This window comes from Lates calcarifer, linkage group LG20 (assembly GCF_001640805.2).
Source record: "Lates calcarifer isolate ASB-BC8 linkage group LG20, TLL_Latcal_v3, whole genome shotgun sequence".
Lineage (NCBI taxonomy): Eukaryota > Metazoa > Chordata > Actinopteri > Centropomidae > Lates > Lates calcarifer.
Genome location: NC_066852.1, coordinates 6256981 through 6278905, shown reverse-complemented (window position 1 = coordinate 6278905; position 21925 = coordinate 6256981). Strand labels below are relative to the sequence as shown.

Below are 21925 nucleotides of genomic sequence, written 5' to 3'. Positions count from 1 at the left end.
TGAGTAGGGAGCGTTGCTGAAATTTCTGCTGTAGGTCTATATCATTGTGACAGTGTTTTTTCAGTTTGATTGATGACACTGCTTTTGCTGTGTTTAGGGCCAGGGCTGAGTGGACCACCTCTCTCCAACCTTTGTCGTTTATCCAATTAGTTCTTTGGTTTCAAGTTTTTTGTGTTGTTAGATGCTTACAGTTGCCAGATGTGTTGTAATACATAATTATAAGAAGAATTTTGAACTTGAACACCTCAGCTTTGTGTATATGTGAGATTTATAACAGTACATCTATTATTCATTTTACAGAGATCATTAGAATCTTAAACACAGTGACAAATCAGTACAAAGAGACTAGCTTAATAGACAGAGTAGTCTTTGAGTTTGTTAAGTTTACAGAGGTATTCAATTCCCAAAACCATCTTTTAGACAATCCTGGAAAACCCCTTACTTGTTTCCTGTCCGTGCAGATATTGAATAGGATTAATTGGAAACAGCTATTTTTAGCTCATCAGTAATTAAATCCGGAATGATACTAAGACTTCCAGTGAAGGCCAGAGATCCTGCTCAGCTTTGCATCTGCAACAGAGTCACTGTCATCAAACAGGTTTCTGTGGGGTAATATGATCCTGGTAAATCCCTGGAAACCTAAGAACTCCTTTTATCTCCTATTTTGCAACCCCAGTGTCAGGAAGCTGACGCCTTCCTCATTCTACCAAGCATTACAAGGGTTCACACCACTGCTGCTCTGACCACCACAGAAAGTAGTCAGAATAACTGCTGATAAGTGGACAGTGTGCAGTGTGACACACAGGGTGTCATAGTCAGCTTGAAATGGGCAGGATGAAATCTAGCTGCTTTATTTAATCAGAATATATATTTTATTTTACAGTTTAGCTAAAAAGAGGTCTTTCTTTAGCTTTCACAAATTTAACAGAGCATGGAGAGTCAAGATGTGCCTTGCTAGAGTTTATTTTAAGAACTGCGATTTTCTCATCTTTCCTCACCTCTGAACCCCAATCGTTTCTCCAGATGTGTAGCGGAAAGCGTCGCTGCTGAGAATCCTGCTGCCTCAGCACTCCCTTGTCCAGCTGCCCCAGCAGCACAGCTAAAAGTCATTGGTTCCAGCTGGGCCTTCATTTATGGGATGGTTGAACAAATAAATTATGGGATTAGATAGGGGCGGTTCAGGCCACTGTTTTTTTTTGTTTTTTTTCTCTCTCTCTTTTTGGTCCCCACTGCTATAACAGCCTCTTTGAGAAGTCAGTTGGCCAGGAGCCTCAAGGTTCTTTGGCTGACTTTAAGAATGAATCAAATAAGGATCCTCTTTATTGAATTTGCTGTGCCTGCAGTACAAATTATGTGTAGCAGAAAGTCCTGGCAATGCCATGTGGTTTGACAGTGAGTCAGTGACACATTTACACCAGATTCTATCAGTGAGAAACAACAAAAGCAGTCAATCATATACCTAGACTGTATTTCTGGGCAAGCAGTGATAGTATCTGTTGCACAAAGTTATCATATTATATGTCTCATTTCAACACTGTCTTGTTTTAAAAATCTTTTCTTTTTGAAATAAATTTTATTCATCCTTGGCCAGTTCAATATGCAGCCTTGAAATTTATTGAGTGCTACTTTTTACTATCAGAGCCAAAAAAAAGTTAATTGTCTCCTACAGTGTGTACAGCTAAACTGAGGAAACTTGGAAAAGTTAGAAAATGTCCATGCTTCAGAGCTCTTTATATCTCCACCTGGAGATAAATCTCACTGAGTCAGAAAAGCAAATACACACAGCCCCCATTGTCGGTGGAGTGAATCCAGTATATACATTGTGATCACATTACAGATTACACTTTAGCATTCTTGTTTAGAGATCTGGGAAACAGTATATACACAGGAATTGACCTAGCGCACAGGGGCAATATACTTTGATGTTTTCTCTTCCTCAAGTTTTCGAGAGCCGCCCTAATCTATCACAGGGAGTGACACTCAAGCACAAAAAACTGGCAAAATCAGCCAACTGCATCTGTAACCACTCTGAGAGCGGTGATTGGCTTCTTGTTCTTGACGTCACCGACGGGTGGAGACCTTAGTAACAAATTGTCTGAGACCAGAACACTGTCAGTTCTGGCCAGACCGGTACTTTAGCTCCCCAACTCATAAAATCTCACTTCCCTATAAAAGCGAGCAGCCTCGAGCACTATTTCTTCCCTAGGAAACATATTCCCTTAATGTGGTCGGGTTAATGGCAAATGAATAATCATAACACACCAATGGCAGACGGGGGTGTCATTGATCTGTCTGGAGTCAGCCCCTCTCCGCCTGCTGCATCAGCCACTCTCCTCCTATTGATACGCTCTTGCCCCTTGACCCCTGGGACAGATCAATGCCATTGATTGGAGAAGGGCAGGGACAAGGGCAGGATCTGCTGACTGGCCCGACAGCTAGTGTGACAAGACATGATCGTCATTAATGTCCCGCTGGCTGGCTGGCTGGCTGGCTGGCTGGCGAGGCGCTGTGCATCACATATTCCCTGCGTCCTGCCCCCCTCCCACCAGCACCGCCAACCCTCCTTCTCCACTCTCCTCCTTCACCCCTCCCGCTTCTACTGCTCCATGTTCCCATTCTGTGCGGCTTGCACTGACTGAGATAAGTCCATTGTTTGGATACCTGTCTGATGCTTGCCTGGCATCTGTGGCACAGATATGAATCTCCAGGCTGCGTGGAGATATTTTGAGCTTATTGTAGAAAAACCAACGGTGTCATTACAACTGTCTGCTGCATAATGTTTCTTAGCTCTTTCTGCCTGCTACTTAACGATCACAATGGAGCCGGTCCTATTTTTGGGAGCTTTGAAAAGCTTTTTCTCTGCACAATTCAAAGAGAGTGAATTAGAATCTGCTTCAACTCTGTCACAACAACTTGGATCTGTATTCTCTGATCAGTGGCAAATCCCACCCTAATAAGATACCTATGTGCCCTGATTCCCACCACTTCTCTGAAAATGTGTCATTGGTACATAACAGCGACAGGATTGTTTATCTGCCGTTGTATGCGGTTTGCTCTTGTGGACCAATTTCATCACGCCACTGGGTTCTATTTCCAGTCTAGACTAGAAACGAAGCAAGCAACGTCTCTGTGTGTGTGTGTGTGTACAGGGAGGGGTGCTGGGCGGGATGCGGTGACAGCTCCAGACTCTGCAGTGACATGGCTGTAATGGAGCTGATTGATCACCTATATGGCCGCCTGCTGGCCCCGCTGGCTTTAACATACAGAACGTTCCCAACCCCCCGTCTCTGCGTCACAGCCGCCATCACTAAGCCAATCTGAGAAGACCAACCATCCCCCATAGACTTCAACCTGGCCACGGTTTTGACATTGGCTGCAGGATTTACTTCTATACCTCTTGGGCTCTTAGCTCTCGCCCTGCTTCTGTATGTTTCTGTAGGATGGAAAGGTAGTGGCGCATTCACTGTCTCTGATGAAGTGACAGTTTCTATTTCAGCCTTTGCTGTTTTGCAGCAGAGTTAAAAAAAAAACTGCTGTTATCCATTTGAATTAAAGGGCATTATCAATCAATGATAACATTTGCAGATCTCTTTCCCTGCCCCCTCTATGTCACACAGGGTCATAACCCTAATCTATCCAGGGTGTTGAAGGTGATTAAACTCTGAGATTGGAGCAAGCTGTCAAGGGCAGATTTCATTCAGACAGAAGGAGAATGAGAAAATTGTCTGCTTTATATTTTATTCTACCGCCTTGACCCACACTTTCATAGCATTCTTGATTAAATATCCTATACTACAAAAATAACAACAGTTGCATAATTTACATGAAGTATCCATTAGTGAAGCATTTGTTAAACATTAAAAGCTCATAATGGTACTTCTGCTGGGGATGTCCATCTGAAACTCAAGTTTAAACAGTTTGACTTTTAATTGTGTTTACAGAGTTCAAATGCATATTATATTAAAGAGCTATATATCTACATCTAACTATATGACATGTTTTTATCTGTAAAGCCCATTGGTGTGTCTCTATGGTACTACGCTTGCAGAGACAAATGTGGAATATATCAGTTTACATGTAGATAATTGAGTGGAAAATACAGTGTGCATATACATCTACAAATGTGAAACCATACAACCATAATTAAAAAAATTCATTGCTTGACAAGCAGTAACTGTAAGACCAGTTTCCAGTGATGGAGGAATTCGACATTATATTAGCCACTGCTTTCCCTTCTGACGCGGGGAGTCGTGTGCCTTACGCTGCCACTCGCTTCTTTCAAGTCTCAGTCACAATATTGTGACAGTGACTGTTTGTGTTCATGCTTGTGCTGACCACATCGCTGTCTGCGTGACACTTTGTGTGTGTGTGTGTTAGCTGAGCCGAGCCGCTATAGTGTCACTCTGTGTCCTATGTCTTGTCTCTCCATTCAAGCCGTGTTGGCTGTCACTGTCTTTTTTTTTTGGGGGGGGTCTTGTTAGTTTGTTTGCTGTTGCCTGTGCACGAGCTGCTAGTTGTCTGCACGAGGGTCCCTATTTATGTGTCGTCTGTCTCAGATGACAGATGTTTGTTCTCAGTTTTGTATCAGCTGCTTTATCTGTTGATTAGTGTTTTTCTGTTTGTATTTGCATAAAAGAGTGCAAACTGCATTCATGTTACGGTCCATGTTGCAAGACAGTAGGATTGCTACAATGCATCTTCCTCCATGGCCAACCAGTTCGCTGCAGAGTGTGTGTGTGTGTGTGTGTGTGTGTCTGTGCGCTGCTGGAAAAAAGAAGAAATTGATCAGCACAGGGAGGAACGTGTTCACCAGCAAAGGCTGGATGGAGGGTGTGAGAGAGAGAGAGAGAGAGGGGGAGAGAAAGCGCGAGGGCTGTCGCTGCAGACTCCTGCTGCAGTATCTCACTTTGGGCAAGCAGCTGCAGACAGGGAGTAACAGACAAGCGAGACAAGCAGACAGGTACAGACCTGGTGTGATGGGAGGGGACGGTGGTGGGTGGGGGGTTGGGGGTTTGGAGGTAGAGGGCAGTAGATGCTGGAGAGGCAGGGCTTGGTGGTGGTGGTGGTGGTGGTGGTGGTAGGGGGGGGGGGTGGCGTGGCAGGTGGAAGGGTCAAATGGGGGGAGGGGGGGGTTGCATGAGATAGCGAGTTACGGTGGCAGTGACAGCTGGAAGAAGCAAATGTTTTTGTTTTGTTTTTTTTTCTTTTCAGCGACGGCAGCCTATCTTGTTGGACCTGTGACGATAGAGGAAAGAGGGAGAGGTGGAAAAATATAGGTAGAGGGTGTAGATGACAGTGTCACGACACGGCTGATGTCCCAGTGTCTGGAGCGAGGAGGTGAAGGAGTGGGGGGTGGGGGGTGGGTCAAGATGCTGAGATGGAGCTGACAATGCAAGCGCTGGGATGGAGCGATGGTCTGTGCTGAGGGGGGGTGGTGGGTGGGCAGGGTGTTGGAGAGGCGTCCCACCTCACTGACCTGCGTCTGGCTGCTTTCCTCGGACACCCCGGCTTCAAACCCTCTCCCCCTCCCCTCCCCCTTTTCCTCCATCTCTTTCTTTCACCCCCTTTTCTCCCCTTCTTCTGTTGCTGCCTTTTTTTTTCCCTGTGTTCTTCCTCATCCCCAGCTCAGAGGCGGATAACAAAAGGCGTAGTCGGTGGCAGACAGAGGAGTGAGCGTGCAAGGCAACGCGTCGGGTGGCGCGGAGCATTCATTTCCGGAAGCCTCCACTTTGGCTGGCGTTCCCCAGAGAGAAGGAGACAGTCAGAGACATCCATCTGATTTTTTTTTTTTTTTTTTTTTTTTTTTTTTTTTTTTTTAGTCTGAGGGGGAGGAGTTGTGAGATGGGTGCCGGGATGGGAGGACGGGGTGGAGGGGGTGGGGGCAGTCAGTGGTGTGTTTGGGTACATGACAGGCAAAAATGACATGGGAATGTTTTCAATATTACTTGGTTAATCTTATGTGCAGTTCAGCATTTTGTGCCTGAAGCTTTTTTTTTTAGTTAATAGAATAGAATAGAAACTGTTTTATGTCTGACTGAAGCTTGTTGCCTTTGACACTGACAACTTACTGCATGCCAAGCTTGCCGCCATGGCAGCACAGTTCGGCAGGTGGGTGGTAGGGTCTGGCGTCAAGGGTGTTGCAGTCAGTGGTGGGAAGTTGAGGGGGGGTCACAAGTTTTGGAGGCATCTTGCAAACCTCTACCTGTGCCGGAGACAAGCCTGTTCTATTCTGCTCTGCTGCTTTCATAAAAAGCTTCTTTTTATGTGGAATTTTACCCGCACTCTCATCAACGCCGAGCAGCCACAGAGCAGAGGCTCAAAGCTCTGTGGTTTTTTATTAATTTATTAATATCTGACCGAGCACTATCAGTGTTTGCCCCTGTGGTGGAAAGCCAGAGGCTGAGGCTGCTAGGTGGCTCTCTGCCTCCATCAGTCAGTGCAAACGGAGGGATGGTCTAACAGACGGATCCGGGTCCTGCCATCCTGGATGAGAGAAATGTAGACTGATGATCAGCCGACGCTCTTTAGGACAAAGAGGCGAGCCCGGCTGCTTGGCTGGGGGGCTTTTCCTTTTCCAGCACAAAGGCTAGTTAGCACAGAGCAGGCAGTGCAGGCTTGTCTGTTTGTCTGATCCTCAGCTTCTGCTTCTGTCTGGGTGCTGCAATGAAGATAATTTAAGTCTGGCCGTCTGCAACGAATTTACCGCTACGTCCAACTAATTTACCTCTTTGTCTTCCTTTGTTATCGCTGTTCTCTTTTGATGCCGCTGTTGTTGTCTAGTGTCTTGTGGTATTTAATGCGTGTAAGCATTTGTCTGAAAATGTTTCTACTTTTGCATGTCTTTGTGTGCACAGGAATCAAGCTGAGCCTTCTGAACAAAATAAGTTATCTGCAGTGGAGGAAAGGAGGAACATGGGAACCTTTTCTCTGTACGGGGCACAGAGCTGTTTTGTTTTTTGATTGCAGCCCATGCCTCACAAAAGATAGACACTTTGTGGCTGTGGGTGCCTTTGGGCAAAAATTGGGCACTTTTAAGTGGCAGTAGGTTGAGGAGTAGACAGTGTGTGTGTGTGTGTGTGTGTGTGTGTGTGTGTGTGTGTGTGTGAGGGAGAGAGAGAGAGAGAGAAAAGTGTCAGTGCCACTCGGTGCCCTGCAGCTGACTGCGGCTTCTCAGTAGACTCTGTCGTACTTCACCTGCTCCCTGAGACCCTAACTTGTGAGCTCTCTTGATAAAAAATCACGGGTTAGGCTCTTGGGACGCGGGCGGAGGGCACAATCGACTTTCCACCGAATATTCCCAGGGTGCAGTCGGAATGAAGCAGCAACTGATTTACTGTTAAAAATGTATACAGGTACTGGTAGGGACAACGTAGAGAAAGGAAGAGGGATGGGAAAGAAAGTCGTTAAGTACAATAAAAAGCAAATGTTGGTAGGATTTTTTTTTCAGTCAGCTCCTCCATCCCGTCATTTAAAAATTATGGAATTGATGAACCGTATGCAGGAACATGCATGTTCGGAATTATTAGTATTTCTAAAAATGAATCAAAACGCCTTTTGTGATCGCAGTAGTGTCAGTGGCATGAATCCGAAATACCCTTCAACACTGCACTGCGTTGTCATCCAACATTGTAATGTCTCTTTGTGCCAACATCTTTGTTTGAATACCATTCAAGTAACACATGATCTGATTAGAAATGACAGAACACCAGCCACTCCAAACCACCACACCCCAGTCTCATGTTGATTAACCCCTGTCACCACCACAGCACAGTATCGCAGCGACCCAGCCAATATATTTGATCCACCATTACCAGGACAGCCGCTCTGAATTTCATCACTCCAGCTTCATTTAGACACTGCAGCAGCAACGCCACATCTGCCGCTGCTGTTTTCTGATTTTAATACACCTGTTTTATAATTTCATTTTTAGTAGTTCGCTAACTTAATCGCTTATCAACAGCTGACCCACTGACTCTTCATTTTTTTTAAACACATATGTGATTTGTAGTTTCAGTTATAATACTTCATAAATCACTACATTTCTCAGCCAACTATCAGAAAGTGATAAAATATTTTGCAATCATAATATTGATTTTCAAAATCAATATCAGTATATAACATGCTAACAGTTCCTTTAGAAGCAGAGCAGGGATTTTAAAGTTTTTACTTGCTCATATATAAACCTATGCACAACCCAGGTACAAAAGCCAAATACATAGTTTTTAAATTTTATTACCACAATTACGAAACAGCTGTTTGTTTTCTAAATTTTCCATAGTACTTTACTACAGTTAAAATATGCATTTCAATTGTCAGTCAATAACAGGAGACAGAAAGTGATACCTCCTATACATAAAGTTGCTGACTGTGTTCAAATCAGAGAACAGAAGAGAGTGATCGTATAGTATGTTAAAGAAAGATCAATGAACTGTTTAATCAGTTCCACAGGATTTTTTTTTTTTTTTTTTTTTTTTTTTTTTTTTTTTTAGCTTTTCTTAATTTGATCATTTCTGTCAAGATTTGCCATTGTCATGAGATGTCACAGCCAAACTGGTTAATGGTCTAAATCAATATTTAAAGAGGCGGCGTAGGACAACTCAGACAGACATTGTCTGTCTGTCTAAAAAGATGAGATTGAACATTGAATAGAAAACGAAAACATTGGACTGGTCTCTTAAGAACATGACTATAGAAGTGCAATTACAATAAATTAGGCCTGCTTAAAAAATTGTTCGTTTCCTTTATGCTATTGAAAGGTATGAATTCATTCACCATTACAGCTTGACCTGGTTTTTAAACTTTCAGTTTTTCCCAAGGCAGCATGCTTTTCTGAAAACCTAATTTCTGCTAAATTACCCATATTAGGAATGCAGTTCAAAACAATTGATTTTCTCTCTAATACCCTCCTCTCCATCTTTCTCCCAGTCTCCAGTCTCCCTCTCTCCCTAATTATGTTTTTTTTTCCCTTCTCGTCTCCCCATTTGGTTTCATTGTGAACAATGCCGATGCCAACTAATCAGTCTGTGCCTATGCCACAGAGCCCCCAGCAACAGCTGAAGGAGTGCCATGCCCCATGAATACCAAACAGCCAGGCACAGTGCGACAAGTGCTGAACAGTCAGACGCAGCACAGCCAGAGCAGAGCTGGTGCCCACAAAACAGCCAGACAGTTTTATTAGGGTCTGTCTGACACGCAGCAAAGTCTGGCAGCACCCGAGCCCACTGATGAAATCCTCACCGCTCCCCCAACAGTAACAAAGCAGCATGCTCAGAGCAATCCGCCAAGGATCCAATAAATATCACCCCGTAAAAATCAGCTCCCGGCTAGTTTGTAACTCTGCTGAATGGGGAATACAAACTTTGTTCAAAGTCAAAGTAGTTCTCAATGAGCAACTGCTAAATTGATCTCTTTTGTGCCATCTAAACATTACACTGCGTCTGACGGAACAGGGCAAAAGGAGGAAAAATCCTTTGGGGGAAATTCCTCAAAAGCTTTTTCTGTAAAAGCTGTTTTTTATTGTCTCTGAAAAGAGGCAGATTAATTAATTTTTGAATCTCTGACCTTTTGAATATGATGTTTATGAAACATGTTGTTGCCAAGGGTAACTTTTTTGTTTACTTTCCCACTAAATTGATCATTAGTATTTTGAGAGGAAATTCAGAATGTCAGTCAGCTATGAATTACTGAAATGTATGAAATAATAAAGTAAGAGCTTTATATTTTGCTTGATTCTAAAAATGCTCTTTTTTTTCTTTCAATTTTGATATAATAAGATGCAATCATAGTAAATCTGGAAGTGGTTGTCGAGGTCAAGTTACTGAACAGCAGGGTGCAATATTAGCTTTTTTTGTCCTTCAATAAAAACATTTATGTGCTGTGTTTACATAGCACAGGGCCAGTCTCATCATTTTACTAAACTAAGAATTTTATATCCGTGACAATTTAGACAGAGAAAATTACAGAAAATTGAGGAGGTGCTTAAAAACTGAATTTAGGAAAGTGATCAAAAAGCAGAAATTCAGCCTTTGCTTCATTTTGTGTACAGGTAACTGATGCAGTGCCTCAGCAACATGCTGAACATAAATATGGTGTTGTAAATTTTTATCAATACTTATCCTAAAAAAACAGCATTCAGTGTGTGCCACTATACTCAGCTGGTCTTCAAGTTCCTGCAGCAAAGATTGTTTCTGACCTTGAATGGGTGTAGATAAACCAAAGACTCCAGCTGATGGACCTGAGTGTGTGAGAGAGATTACACTCCATTGTTCAGAGGTGGTCATGTAACACACAGCACTGCCACATCACTCCCCGATAAAAGTAATAAGAACAGATTAACATTTATCTGCCACATTTGGATTTGGGCTGGAGCTGACATGGAAATCAGATGGGTTTAGTGAATTGGAGGGCTTGTTTTTTTTTTTTTTTTTAAGTCTTTTTTTTTTCCATTGATTGTCAGGTTTTGTTGTCTGGTGAAGCAGCTCAGTGTTCAGTGGCTCTCTTATCGCAGCGGGGGTGGGGAAAGAACTGCAGGTGTATGTGTGTATGCGTGTTTGTGTGCGGGGGGGGGGGCATCAGGTATGCCTGATAGCAGAGCAGCTTGGAATGGAGGGTTTGGGGTGGGGTGGGGGGGGACGTCTGAGTTTCCAGACACTGCGGCAGGAGGCCAGACAGTCACCTGAACACACACACCACACCACACACATCACCACAACCACCACTACACTAAAGGCTGCACTAAAGCCAAATCAATTTTGCTTTTAATTCAATCAAGGGTATAAATCGCATTGCCACTTGTAATGTAATTATCCCTGTGCATCGAAAGCACAAAAGTTTCTCTATTATTCTCAGGGCGACAGGGATGAGAGATAAACTCCATTAACTTTTTCAGATTACAGTAAGTGCTGTGGGAGGTGGGGGTGTCTGTTGAAAGGACAGTCGAGCTGCGCTGAGACTGGAGGATTTTCACAGTGGGCCTGTGGGCACAGAGCAGGAGTCTGGAAAGTGAGGCTGATGATTGAAAACCAAACAACAAAGCTCAAAGGGAGCAGACTGACGGCCTGGCAGGCCAGAGGTCTCAGCACAGCCAACTGGAATGCTCTCAGACCTGGTTTGTTGTGTGTGTTTGTGCGCATGCATATGTGCTTGTATTGTCTAAAGGTCCACAGTATTTGAGGGTGTATCCCCCTTCGGTCCTCCTGGCCCTGCTCCCTCCCCGGGTCCCGTGTTATCTTTCCTTCTCTTTCTGATCTGTGATTCACTTCGGAGGCGTTGCCAGGGAAACCTGGTATCTGGCTAGCAGCTTGATGGAGTTATTGAACTGTAACTGGCTGGGATAATTATGCTCTGTCTTGCAGGTTGGCTATCCAGTGGCTGGGACTTGAATGTGACCTATAGCTGGCCTAGCATTGTCACCACAAGCAAAAGCTTTTAACCCATTGGCCACCAGACAGTTAAGACTGTTGTAACTTCAGCAGAGATGTCCAATCGGAGTTTACACTCCGAGCCACTCGGCGACTAATGTGTCGGCGACTTTTATACGCCGAGACATTAGTACCACAGTCAGTTGTGTTATAAACACAAGATTCAGATTAGTTGGCTTCTGGTTAAACTGCAGCTCACACATGACGCATGCACCTACACATGTTCAGCTAGCTTAGTCACACTCTGATTTGCTTTGTGTCCCTGCTGACACAGGTCACGACCACAGATTCCTAGTGTGTCCTCAAGTGCATCCACTCAGCTCCTGAGCAGGTGGACACTTAGATAATCACAAGTGATCTGAGTGATTTCACGTTTGATATTCCACCACGAAAGAAACGTTTCAGAAGTTCTGTTACATTTTGTTTCAAATGTTGGTCCCGTCTTTGTAAAGGCAGTGACGATGCTTAACCCTTATCTACTTTGTATTTTCCCTAATATATATGCTAAATTGCTATCATTGTCTTTCTTTGTCTAGGAGCCCTGGCAATTGTCTGACTTTCCCCGCACTCAGAGGTAAGAAAAATCACAACTTGCGAGGTAAGACAAATCACAGCTCATATTTGCAATACAACAACAAAATCCAAAGCCTTATTCTCTGGTCTTTTTCACTATGATCCATTTTGTAACAGACAAGAGAAGGGAATAGTGTTTGGGTGTATGACTACCTTGTTTTGCTTGCGCACTTGCAGTAGACGAGTGAGTCAGTAAAAGTGTCAGACTGCCGTAACAGACGGCCTGCGCAAGATAATTAGCCTGGAGTCATTTGGAAGCGGCTCCGCTCGGCCCAGGTGCCCACTGTGCACAGAAAGAGACCAGATGACCTTTTACTCAGCTCCATCCCTCTGCAGTCACTTAAAACAGTGATGGATGTTTCCCTTAACACCCTGCTCCCTATCAGCCCTCGTTCTCCTTTTCCCTTCACCCTCCCTCTCTCTCATCTCACCTTCTTTCCCCTCCTCTCCTCTTCTCTGCACTGCTCCAGCACCACTCTAGCCTTATTTGTCCCCTCTCACCTCCTTGTTTTTCTACCATCCTTTTACAGCCTCCCATTGTCTGTGTTCTTCCAGAGTGATGAGGAGGAAGAGGAAGAAGAAAGGTGGTGGTGGTGAAGGGGGGATTGAAGTGAAGTGGAGGAGGCGTTTTCCTACCGGTGCAGAGCCGAGCAGAGTCAAGCTATCCCTCAGCCCCCCCATGCCACCCCCGCACCTCCTCATTAGTATGCAGCGGCTGTTGCTCAGGTGACATGGCCGCTGGATTCGGTCCCGACTGCAGGAACATCAGCGGTGTGGCAGAGAGCGGGATAGCAGGTAAGGACAATGAGAACGGGAGGGAGGAAAGGAGGAGAGAGGTAGAGAAGCAGGCACGGGGGGAGGATGGGAGAGGCAAGGAATGGACACCCCCACACATACACACGCTTACACACTTAACACTGCTGAAATGGATACACACATATATTCAGGTTCAAGTCCAGCCTTCCTCCCAAAGCCATACAGTTGAGGACAGTTCAAGTGTGTGTTTTATTTAATTAAAATTAAACTATTACTATGTGCTGAGATATGCTAATTGACTTACTGTAGTAATTAATAACTTGACTCATGCAGTTTTATTTGTGCTAATAAAATGCTCACATTGATTAAATTTTTTCCCTGCATTTTATGTCTTAACAGAAAATGTAATAATTATAAATGATACAGTTTCTACTTTTCATACTGTAAATAGTGATTTCAATAAATGTCTCTGTTGAACGTGTTCTGTGTGTTTGGTTATTTCCAAATCTAATGTTTTATTCCATGTAAGCAAACAATGAAGGAATCCTGCAGTTTCCCCTCAAAACATTTTCATTGTTTTCACTTGTGAGGTTTTCATTCCCCTTGATATGTAGGATATTGGTTTTGTTGCCAAAGGCAACAAAGAGAGAGGTGTATTAGACAAATACTCATACTCTGTAAGTGAGTGTGAGTGTGTATGTGTGTGTAAGAAGAAAAGAGAATACAAGAGGAGGGAAAGAAAGGGAGGAAAGAGAGTCTATGTGTAGGTGTGTTTTTGTTTGCTCTATTTGTGTGTGTGGTGTGTGTGAGAACTAGAGACAGACTGTGTGTGTTTGTGTGTGTATGTTTGTGTGCTTTGGGGGAGCAGTGCGGCCAGGCTGCAGATATCATCCATCTCCCTGTCACCGGCCCAAGGGCTGCTGGGAAAGTGGCAGACAGCTCCCCAGCTCTGACAACAGAGGCTGCATCCTAATTTTCCGACACAGAATGCTTGAAAAACCTGCGCTGCTCCTCCCTCACCACCCAGTACGGAAAACCATTAACCCCGCAATCCGGGAACAAAGCACAGAGCTCAGCCCAGGCCACCGCTGGCTGCGAGTCACATCAGCTCCCATCATCCACCAGCCGTAACTCTGAGCAGCAACACTCTGCATGAGCTCCACTTTATAAAACATTCATATCAGCACACAGACTGCAGTGGAAACACTGGACATATCAACCAAAACCTTAAAATGAAATCATTTCCTAAGGCAGATCTAATTAGGAGGTCACATGAGTATTAGACTGATACTTCATGACATTGCAGTGATTTCATTTGTGAAGCGCCTTTTTTAAAATAAAACTCCTTGCAATAGCTGTAGTAAGTGGATTACATGCAGTCTGGTTAGCCATGACTAATTGTGTTATAAAGCTGTTGTCAGACATTCAGACAGCTTTTGTTATATACGCAGGCACTTTTGATTTCTCATCTCTCTGAGTGTTTTTATTTCTCATCCCCGGTTCCAGGCATCAGATAAAGGTTGGCATGAGGATTAAATTAGAGCTCATTAATGTGTCATGGTAGCTGTTTAAAAAGTTTTCTGCGTCAGAGGTTTACAATTGTACTGTACATTTTGCTGATTAAGTTGTTTGAGTTTAGTTTTACTAAAGTAAGGAAATGGCAGTCCTCGCACAGACATGAAATCAAACAGGCACAAATTTCAAGTCAAATTTTCAAGTCTAATTACAATGATGTATGACAAGTCTCATAGTCTTCATGAGCACTTATTACAATCTAACACAAAGCATAATAGTAGAGAAATAAATATGGATACATATGAATAACTATTTCCCAGTAGAGGTAATATAACTGAATTTATGTGTAATAGCAATATTCTCAGCATCTCAGTATATTTGATGCTAATTTACAAACAACTATATTTATTTACATTTTTGACAGATTACAGAAATTAAGGCTGCAGCTACCAGTTATTTTTACTGTTGATTACTCTGCTGAATATTTTCAAGATATCTGAAAACACTTAAAAAAAAAAAAAAAGTCTGCCACAGTTGCCAAAAGACCAAAGCAGTGTTATCAGATGTTTTGCTCTGTCCAACCAAAAGTCTAAAACCCAAAGCTATTCATTTTATTATATTGTTGAGACATCAAAAGGAAACACATTGGTATATTTGAGGTGATTTTTTTTTTTTTTTTTTTTTTTTTTTTGCCTTGAAAATCTATCTAGTCTTAACTAATTTCAGCTATTTCAGCTTGCTCACTGATCTTAAAGAATTCATCAAGATAACTGCACATCAGTCTTGTTCCCAAATTGGGCAGTACAAACATTTGTTCACTGTAAGGACATAATCATTTGAAATAGTCACCAAAGACTCAGAAAACACGATGAATCAAAAAATGAATTGATTTTCCTCTCAGAAAATATCTATGCAATAGAGCTATTACTGACACAGGAGTTGGTTTATGTTTGCTTTTCCACATTTTACATAAGTGTAGGCTCTTCTTCGTGAAGTGATGACACTGTGTAGGTCATGCTGTTTTAGCACACAGAGGAGCCATGTTTTGAATAAAGACCAGAGATAAGACTGCAGATAAGACCAAAGAAATGATCAGCTTTTAATACATAATGCAGATATGTTATCCTGCCAAAATATAAAAATTAAACTACGTTTAAGGTTGTGATAGCTCGGTGACAAACAATGTAGAGTGTGAGGCTGTTCAACACTTTTCATTCAAGCTGTCATTACTGGAGGAGTTTCAGTTTGTCCCAGATTAGGGCTGATATGGGAACAACTGCCGTCAGGGCTTTAAAACCCATGAATTTATGATCAAAGCTGTGAGGACAAGGCCGGCTTTAGATCTTTGATCATTGTTAACAAATCAGTAGAACACGCTGGTGGGATCAAACACATTCAGTACTGAACAAACCATCCACATGTTGGGTGGGAGGTAATGTATGTTACACAAAGGAATTACACTGTTGTGATGCATGCTTCTGTCGACAGTGAAGCAAAACTAATAATCAGCCTGAACAACATGAACATGTACTGCCTGTTATCATGTACTGAATGTGTGTTAAGGTGAAGTGACAGAAGGCTGTTTCAGTCTGATTTAAGTCAGTACTGCAAGACAACGTTATCACTTATATCAACACAGGATAATGTAAAGAACTGACATTTTATTTACACAAGTACTTGCTTCATTAGTAACAATATATTTTTACCTTTCTATTTAGAATTTTCAAACAGTCAGTTAGTGGTTTATAACTATAAAGTATAATGTATTTGTGACATCGGACAAACTCCACCTGCTGATGAAGGCCACCAGATGCAGCTGAAAGATTTTTTGCCAAAACTGAATGTTTAAGCTCATTGCGACTTTGTGAATTAACACATTAATAATTGGTGATTTATATCACCAATTAATAGGCCTACATTTTTATAACACAGTAGGATTTGTATGAAATCATGCACCAGTAAATGTGATTAAAGCTACTTTATATCGTTATCATTCAAAATGATAAAAGTGTCCTTATATCTTAGTACAAATACATTATAGTATGTCACAGACAGTTAATTAATTATTAATATATTGCCCATAAATGCTAAATAGGGGATGAAGTAAAGTCTTTGTTGAGCAAAATAAATTCAGATATGCTGTTTTTAGGAGGCTTGCTGATAAATGGATTATTGTGAAATCCTCCTCAGCAACGATGCTACATTTATGTTATATGGATTAAATGGCAAATAAGATCTTCCTACAGTTGTTGAAAATACCATTCAGCTAGGGCTTTCTGTAGTGAGAAATTAGTTTCAGCTATAAACTGTGATTCTCTTCCTGAGTCCTGCTGTCACAAGAAAAGTAGAAAATGATACATTTACCTTTAAATAAACCAAAAGAACTGCCTGACCTCAGTCATTTTTTTGCTGACATGTAAAAATACCACATGAGCATACAACTTGGCTGGATTTGTCATTTGTGGTTTACATCTCTATGTTTGGCTTACTGTAAAACATGAACTCCATAACCAAGTGCACATGTGAAAAAGCTTATGTGGAGAAACCGAGATCTACAGACAGCTGCAATCACCGTGTCATTAAGGCTTCAAAGTACATCAAATATGGACACTTCCACTTCTTTGCCATTTACCAAGAAGTAATTTCTTCAATTATTCCCACATGACATGAGCACAGCAGGGTCATTATATTTTGAGCATTATCACACAGAAACACTTGTGGATGAGTTGGAGCCTTCATGCCAACATGTCACGAAAACAAATAATCAAAACTGTTCTGAATATAGTTCAGTTCACAGTGCTCTTGCCTTTTTAAGGAAGCAAAATGAGATGGAATACCTGCTGATTACCCCCGCACATCCACCCACCCCCACTCTGCTTAGGTGGCTCACTGCAGCACTGTACATGAGGGTTTTGGATGGATCCTCCCATCTGTTTTGAAATCCCTGCACTATGATTCAGCCACAGTTTGGAAATGGTACGCCACACTCAAAGAGACCTCTCTGAAGCCTGGGAATCCAACCCTTACTCAGCACAAAGGTGACTTTGATTTGATCTGATGAGTAAAATAAACATCATGCTTGTACATGTTATCAGAATCTGCTGACTGTGTTTCTGTTAAGTGGCCTCCGGGAATCTCACGCTGAGGGGATGGGGGAGGATACACGCTTCTCAAATGTTGCAAATGAGGCTTGAAAACATATAAACTCAGCTGCAACAGAGTATGGCTGAAAGTGTTTGTGTGTGTGTCTGTGTCTGCAATACATGCTAGCAGCATGGCTAAATGCTTGGCATTGTTGATCCATCACTTGGTCCAGACTCAACAACTATGACAATGAATACATTCATTCATTGTCAGAGAATGGATCAGAATGACTTTTCCTCTCGTGCCACCACAAGGTTTGACACATTTGAATTAAATGTCTAAACAGTTACTGAATGGATCATCATGTCATTTCCCTCCAAACTGTTACATCTTTAGTGATCTTTGACTTCTCACTCAGCACCATCATTAGCTCAAAATTTTAATTTGCCCAAGACTTGACCAAACACCTGCAAAGCTAATGATATTCTAATGATAATCTAATCTAATGATATTCCCATCAGCCTCAGCTGTACCTAATTAGCAAATGTTTACATGCTAATATGCTAAAGAAGATGGTCAAACATGGTAAACATTATACCTGCTTCACATCAGCATGTTAGCATTATCATCATAAGCATGTCAGCATGCTTATGTTAGCACAGCACGTTCTGAGACACCCCAGCCCTTAATCCTGATTCTTAATGTACAGGCACTGTCCATTTCAAAGCTGTCAGTTTCATTATTTCAGAATCTTCTGGAAAAAAAAAAAGTTTTTAGTTCTACTGAGTAACTTCATTCTTAGATCCTGAGACAAATGGAGACATGAAATAAAGTACATGTCATTTTTTAGGTCATTTAACTCACACTCTTTTTACTGAGTACCAACATAATGTACTGTTTCCAGATAGTAGGATACCACTCTTCATTCTGGGCAGATTCAATAACTCATCATTGTTGGTACTAAACTTCATTTTGAAGAACATATATCTTTTTGTATTCATGTTTGCATTTTGACTTCGTCCACATGTCAGCATCCATTTTGTCTCAAAGTTTCAAATCAAGCCAGTATAAATTTTCCTGTCACATCTGTTGTTGCAGTGTATTTATTTATTCCCAAAAAATACCTCATAACTTTATTGTAAACCTGCTCACACACACACACACACACACACACACAATCACTACAGTGTAACACAGGGCAGACACAGACATGGAAGAGTTTAATGTACTGTATAAATTATCTATAACACAACTTTGAGTGTATTATATTTTCTTGGTGTTATACATATACAATTGTCCCTTTACCAGTGATAGAAAACTTCAGTGAACACTTTAAATGTGTTGACTACCATCCATGAAAACTTTCTTCTTCCTGGTACAATGAACTGCCTATAGGCCTCTATATGAACACACACACACATACACACACACATATATATGTACAGTTTGTAGTTTATTGATTCATCTTTATTTCACAGTCCTACAGAACAATGATGGCAGCCACGGCTCGCCACGCAGCTAGGCGAGCGTGTACCTCCTCGTGTCCCGCCATGCACACTGAGCAGTGCATTGCAGGAGTAGAAAACCTGAATATACAGATGTCTCCGTCCCTCACAGGCTCACTGGTGCCTGCACACGAGACAGCAAACACACAGCACTGCTGCTGCTGCTGCTGCTCAGGCCTGTCAGACAGACATCCATCAGTGCGGAGATGGAGGATACAGCCGTTTCACTGCGGCTCCATCTCACTGATGTATATGACTGGAGAGGACAGACACAGAAGACAGAGCTGCTGTGTTCTCAGTGCGTTAAGGAGCCAGTGTATCATCTGTGAGAAGCTAGTTCAAGTCTAAGCATATGGAAATATTTCAGACTGGGGAAGTGACTGATAGCTACTCAGAGGTCTATATAATAACTTAACATCTATAGTTTGTAAACCTCTGAAAATACATTTTGAATAAAACAGTTGTTGGACATTCAGTGTCCTGTCCAGAGGTTACTCAGCTATATCTGATGAGAAATTTCACAGTAACAATGAGTCAGTAATATTGTATCTCTCTGGTCCAACATCATCAGGTCTGGTACTTTAGCAGACCACATTGTCTGCTGATTGGATGAAAGGCCTGCAGTGCTGTGTTATAACCAGAGAATGCTCTGGCTCCATCTTGTGGTAGACTTGACATTATCAACAGCTAAATGTCACTTTTACACCTACATCATGACAGTGTAACCGCCATTATATGCCATGATTTCTCTGCCTCTCTCATTTTAGAGTCTTTCATCATCCTGTAGTTATTCCACAGAACGCACAGTTACATTTTTTTGTGAAAAAACTTTTTCCAATATGTGGATATGTGTTTTTTACAAATCACAAAATTGAGCATTCTTCTGGTTTAATGAATACTTTGACAGTTTGACATATACGCTTATTTAGTTTTTTGGAGTGAGTTTGATTCGAAGACCAATACCACTCTCACGTCTGTCTGTAAAATATGACGCTAGTAGTTAGCAGTTAGCTTAGTTTAACACAGAGACTGGAAATGGGTGAAACAGCCAGCTCTGTCTAAAGGCAACAAAATCCATCTACCAGCACCTCTGAAGCTCACCAATTTGTTGGCCAGGTACAATAACTCAAGACAAGTCTTTGCGCTAAGCTTAGCTAATCAGCTGCTGGCTGTACCTTTATACTCAGTGGTATTATCTGACTCCCAGGAAGAAATCAAATAATCATATTTCCCAAAATGTCAAACTGTTCCTTTAACATGACAGAATATACAGATTTACATTTTAATCTTAGGTTTAAAAGAAAATTATATAGCATTTAGGCATCATTCAGTTTATTATTTGTACCTGTGCTTTTCCTTCAGTGGAAAATGCCTTTTATCCAGAGCAGCAGGGAAACTGATTCTTGACAGAGGTCTGACTGTTGAATGTTTTTGAAAGTCTTCCCCTCACACGTGTTTAACCTCTGCTCCAGTAGGAGTTACATGACATCACCACATTCTATCTATCAATAATATAATAATAGACACAATAATGATGATGATTAACTTTATTCACACAGCATCTTCCAAAGCAAAGTTATCCGGTGCTTTACAGGGTTAATCCAGTTTGAAACATTTCAGGCCTATAATCAATTAAAGACACATTAGAACTGAAAAACTAACACTTGACAACAGATGATACAGTTACAGAGTTTTAACAGTCTAACAGATGCTACAAATCCAACAGGAGAGTAATGGGGATGTCAGTCAAGCACAATCTGTATACACCCGCATAGTCCTGAGAACAATGGTGAAGTATCCAAGAGAAAAGTCTCCTGTGACTGATATATCGTTAGAAATGACACTGACACATTTGAGCATTAATACTGATGCATCAATATGTACACTGCATTTTACTGTTGTAGGTCAAAGGCAGTGTTGTAGTGGTTTCCAACCCAGGGACTGCCCCCTCCTCAGAGGTTTACAAAACAAATCTGAGGGGTAATGAGATGATTAATGGGAGAGGAAAGAAGTAAAAACAAAGTTCTGCTACACAAATGTCTGTTAAGTTTTGGACTTTGGACTGAAGCTTTGCTTTTATGTGAAATACTGTATAATTTTACCAGATTCTTTAATGAACCATTCAGAAAAGTTAAAAGAGGAAATCTCTCTTTAGTTGAAGATGACTAGGGAACCCAGTCAAACAGTGCTTTTTAGTAACTGGTCTCAAGACAAAAACAAGACAATGTTTTTACATGGAATCTTCATCTAATTATAGCTGTAAATGAATGTTGTAGAGTAAATACTGAAGTAAAGTACAGCAGTAACTCAGTTCCTCAGAAATGTACTCAAATAGATTACTTACTTGATTACTTACTTTGGTAAATCAAATGTTATCTTCTACCACTGCCTGAGTGGAGGCTTAGCCAGGCACAATATAAGTGAAAACACCTGTGGGGGTTTTAAATGTAATTGTGCTGTGGGCAACACAGACTAAATACTGTTCAATTCCATTGCTTGCAGTGAAGGCAGAAATGATAGATAACTCTGCACAAATAAAACTATAATCTGTGTGGCTACAAACCACCAGGGGTGAGTGTGTTTTTCTGTGATATGTTAGTCTGAATATTGTGAGCCCTGCTCCTCCCTACATAATACCAGTTAACACTGCAGTGCTGACACATTGTCTACATCTTCTCTTATATAAATCAAGCTATGTTACGATACAGCAAACAGTTCCTTTTGTTATTGTGAAGCTCCTGCTGAAATTTTGTGACTGCCATACAGAAAATATGCAACACATCACTGTATTAAATGTGTCAGAGTGGCTAAACAAACATGGTGGGATTGTAACCAGCTGTGGGCTGAAGTGAGCCACCACAAATGAATAAAGATGTAAATGAGGTTAATGTGCGCAACTACTGTGTTTTCATGCTCAGAAGAATGAGCTCCACTGGATGACACGCTGTCACCATGAATTACTGACATTGCTCTCACCCACAGAGATCTACCAGCAGGTGACACTAAAGCACCTTTTTGTATCTTGACAGACTGCAGCGGTTTTTGTCACTGCAGCTGGGTTTTTAGTAAGTT

The 21925-nt window shown here is 41.7% G+C and overlaps 1 protein-coding gene across 6 annotated transcripts in view; it reads left to right on the top strand.

The window, feature by feature from the left end:
• LOC108893837 (uncharacterized) overlaps window positions 1-13226 on the top strand; it is a 51791-nt gene extending 38565 nt beyond the window's left edge. For 2 of the 6 annotated variants that reach the window (XM_051078552.1, XM_051078553.1), the window contains exons 4-5: window positions 11957-11994; window positions 12524-13226. In XM_051078552.1, coding sequence (XP_050934509.1) covers window positions 11957-11994; window positions 12524-12723 — 238 coding nt within the window. In that variant the 3' untranslated portion in view covers window positions 12724-13226. Of the gene's footprint in view, window positions 1-1746; window positions 4961-11956 lie in introns of those variants that run through there. The other 4 variants (XR_007815270.1, XR_001962724.2, XR_007815271.1 and 1 more) reach the window with 3 other exon arrangements.
• The last annotated feature ends 8699 nt before the right edge of the window (window positions 13227-21925 follow it).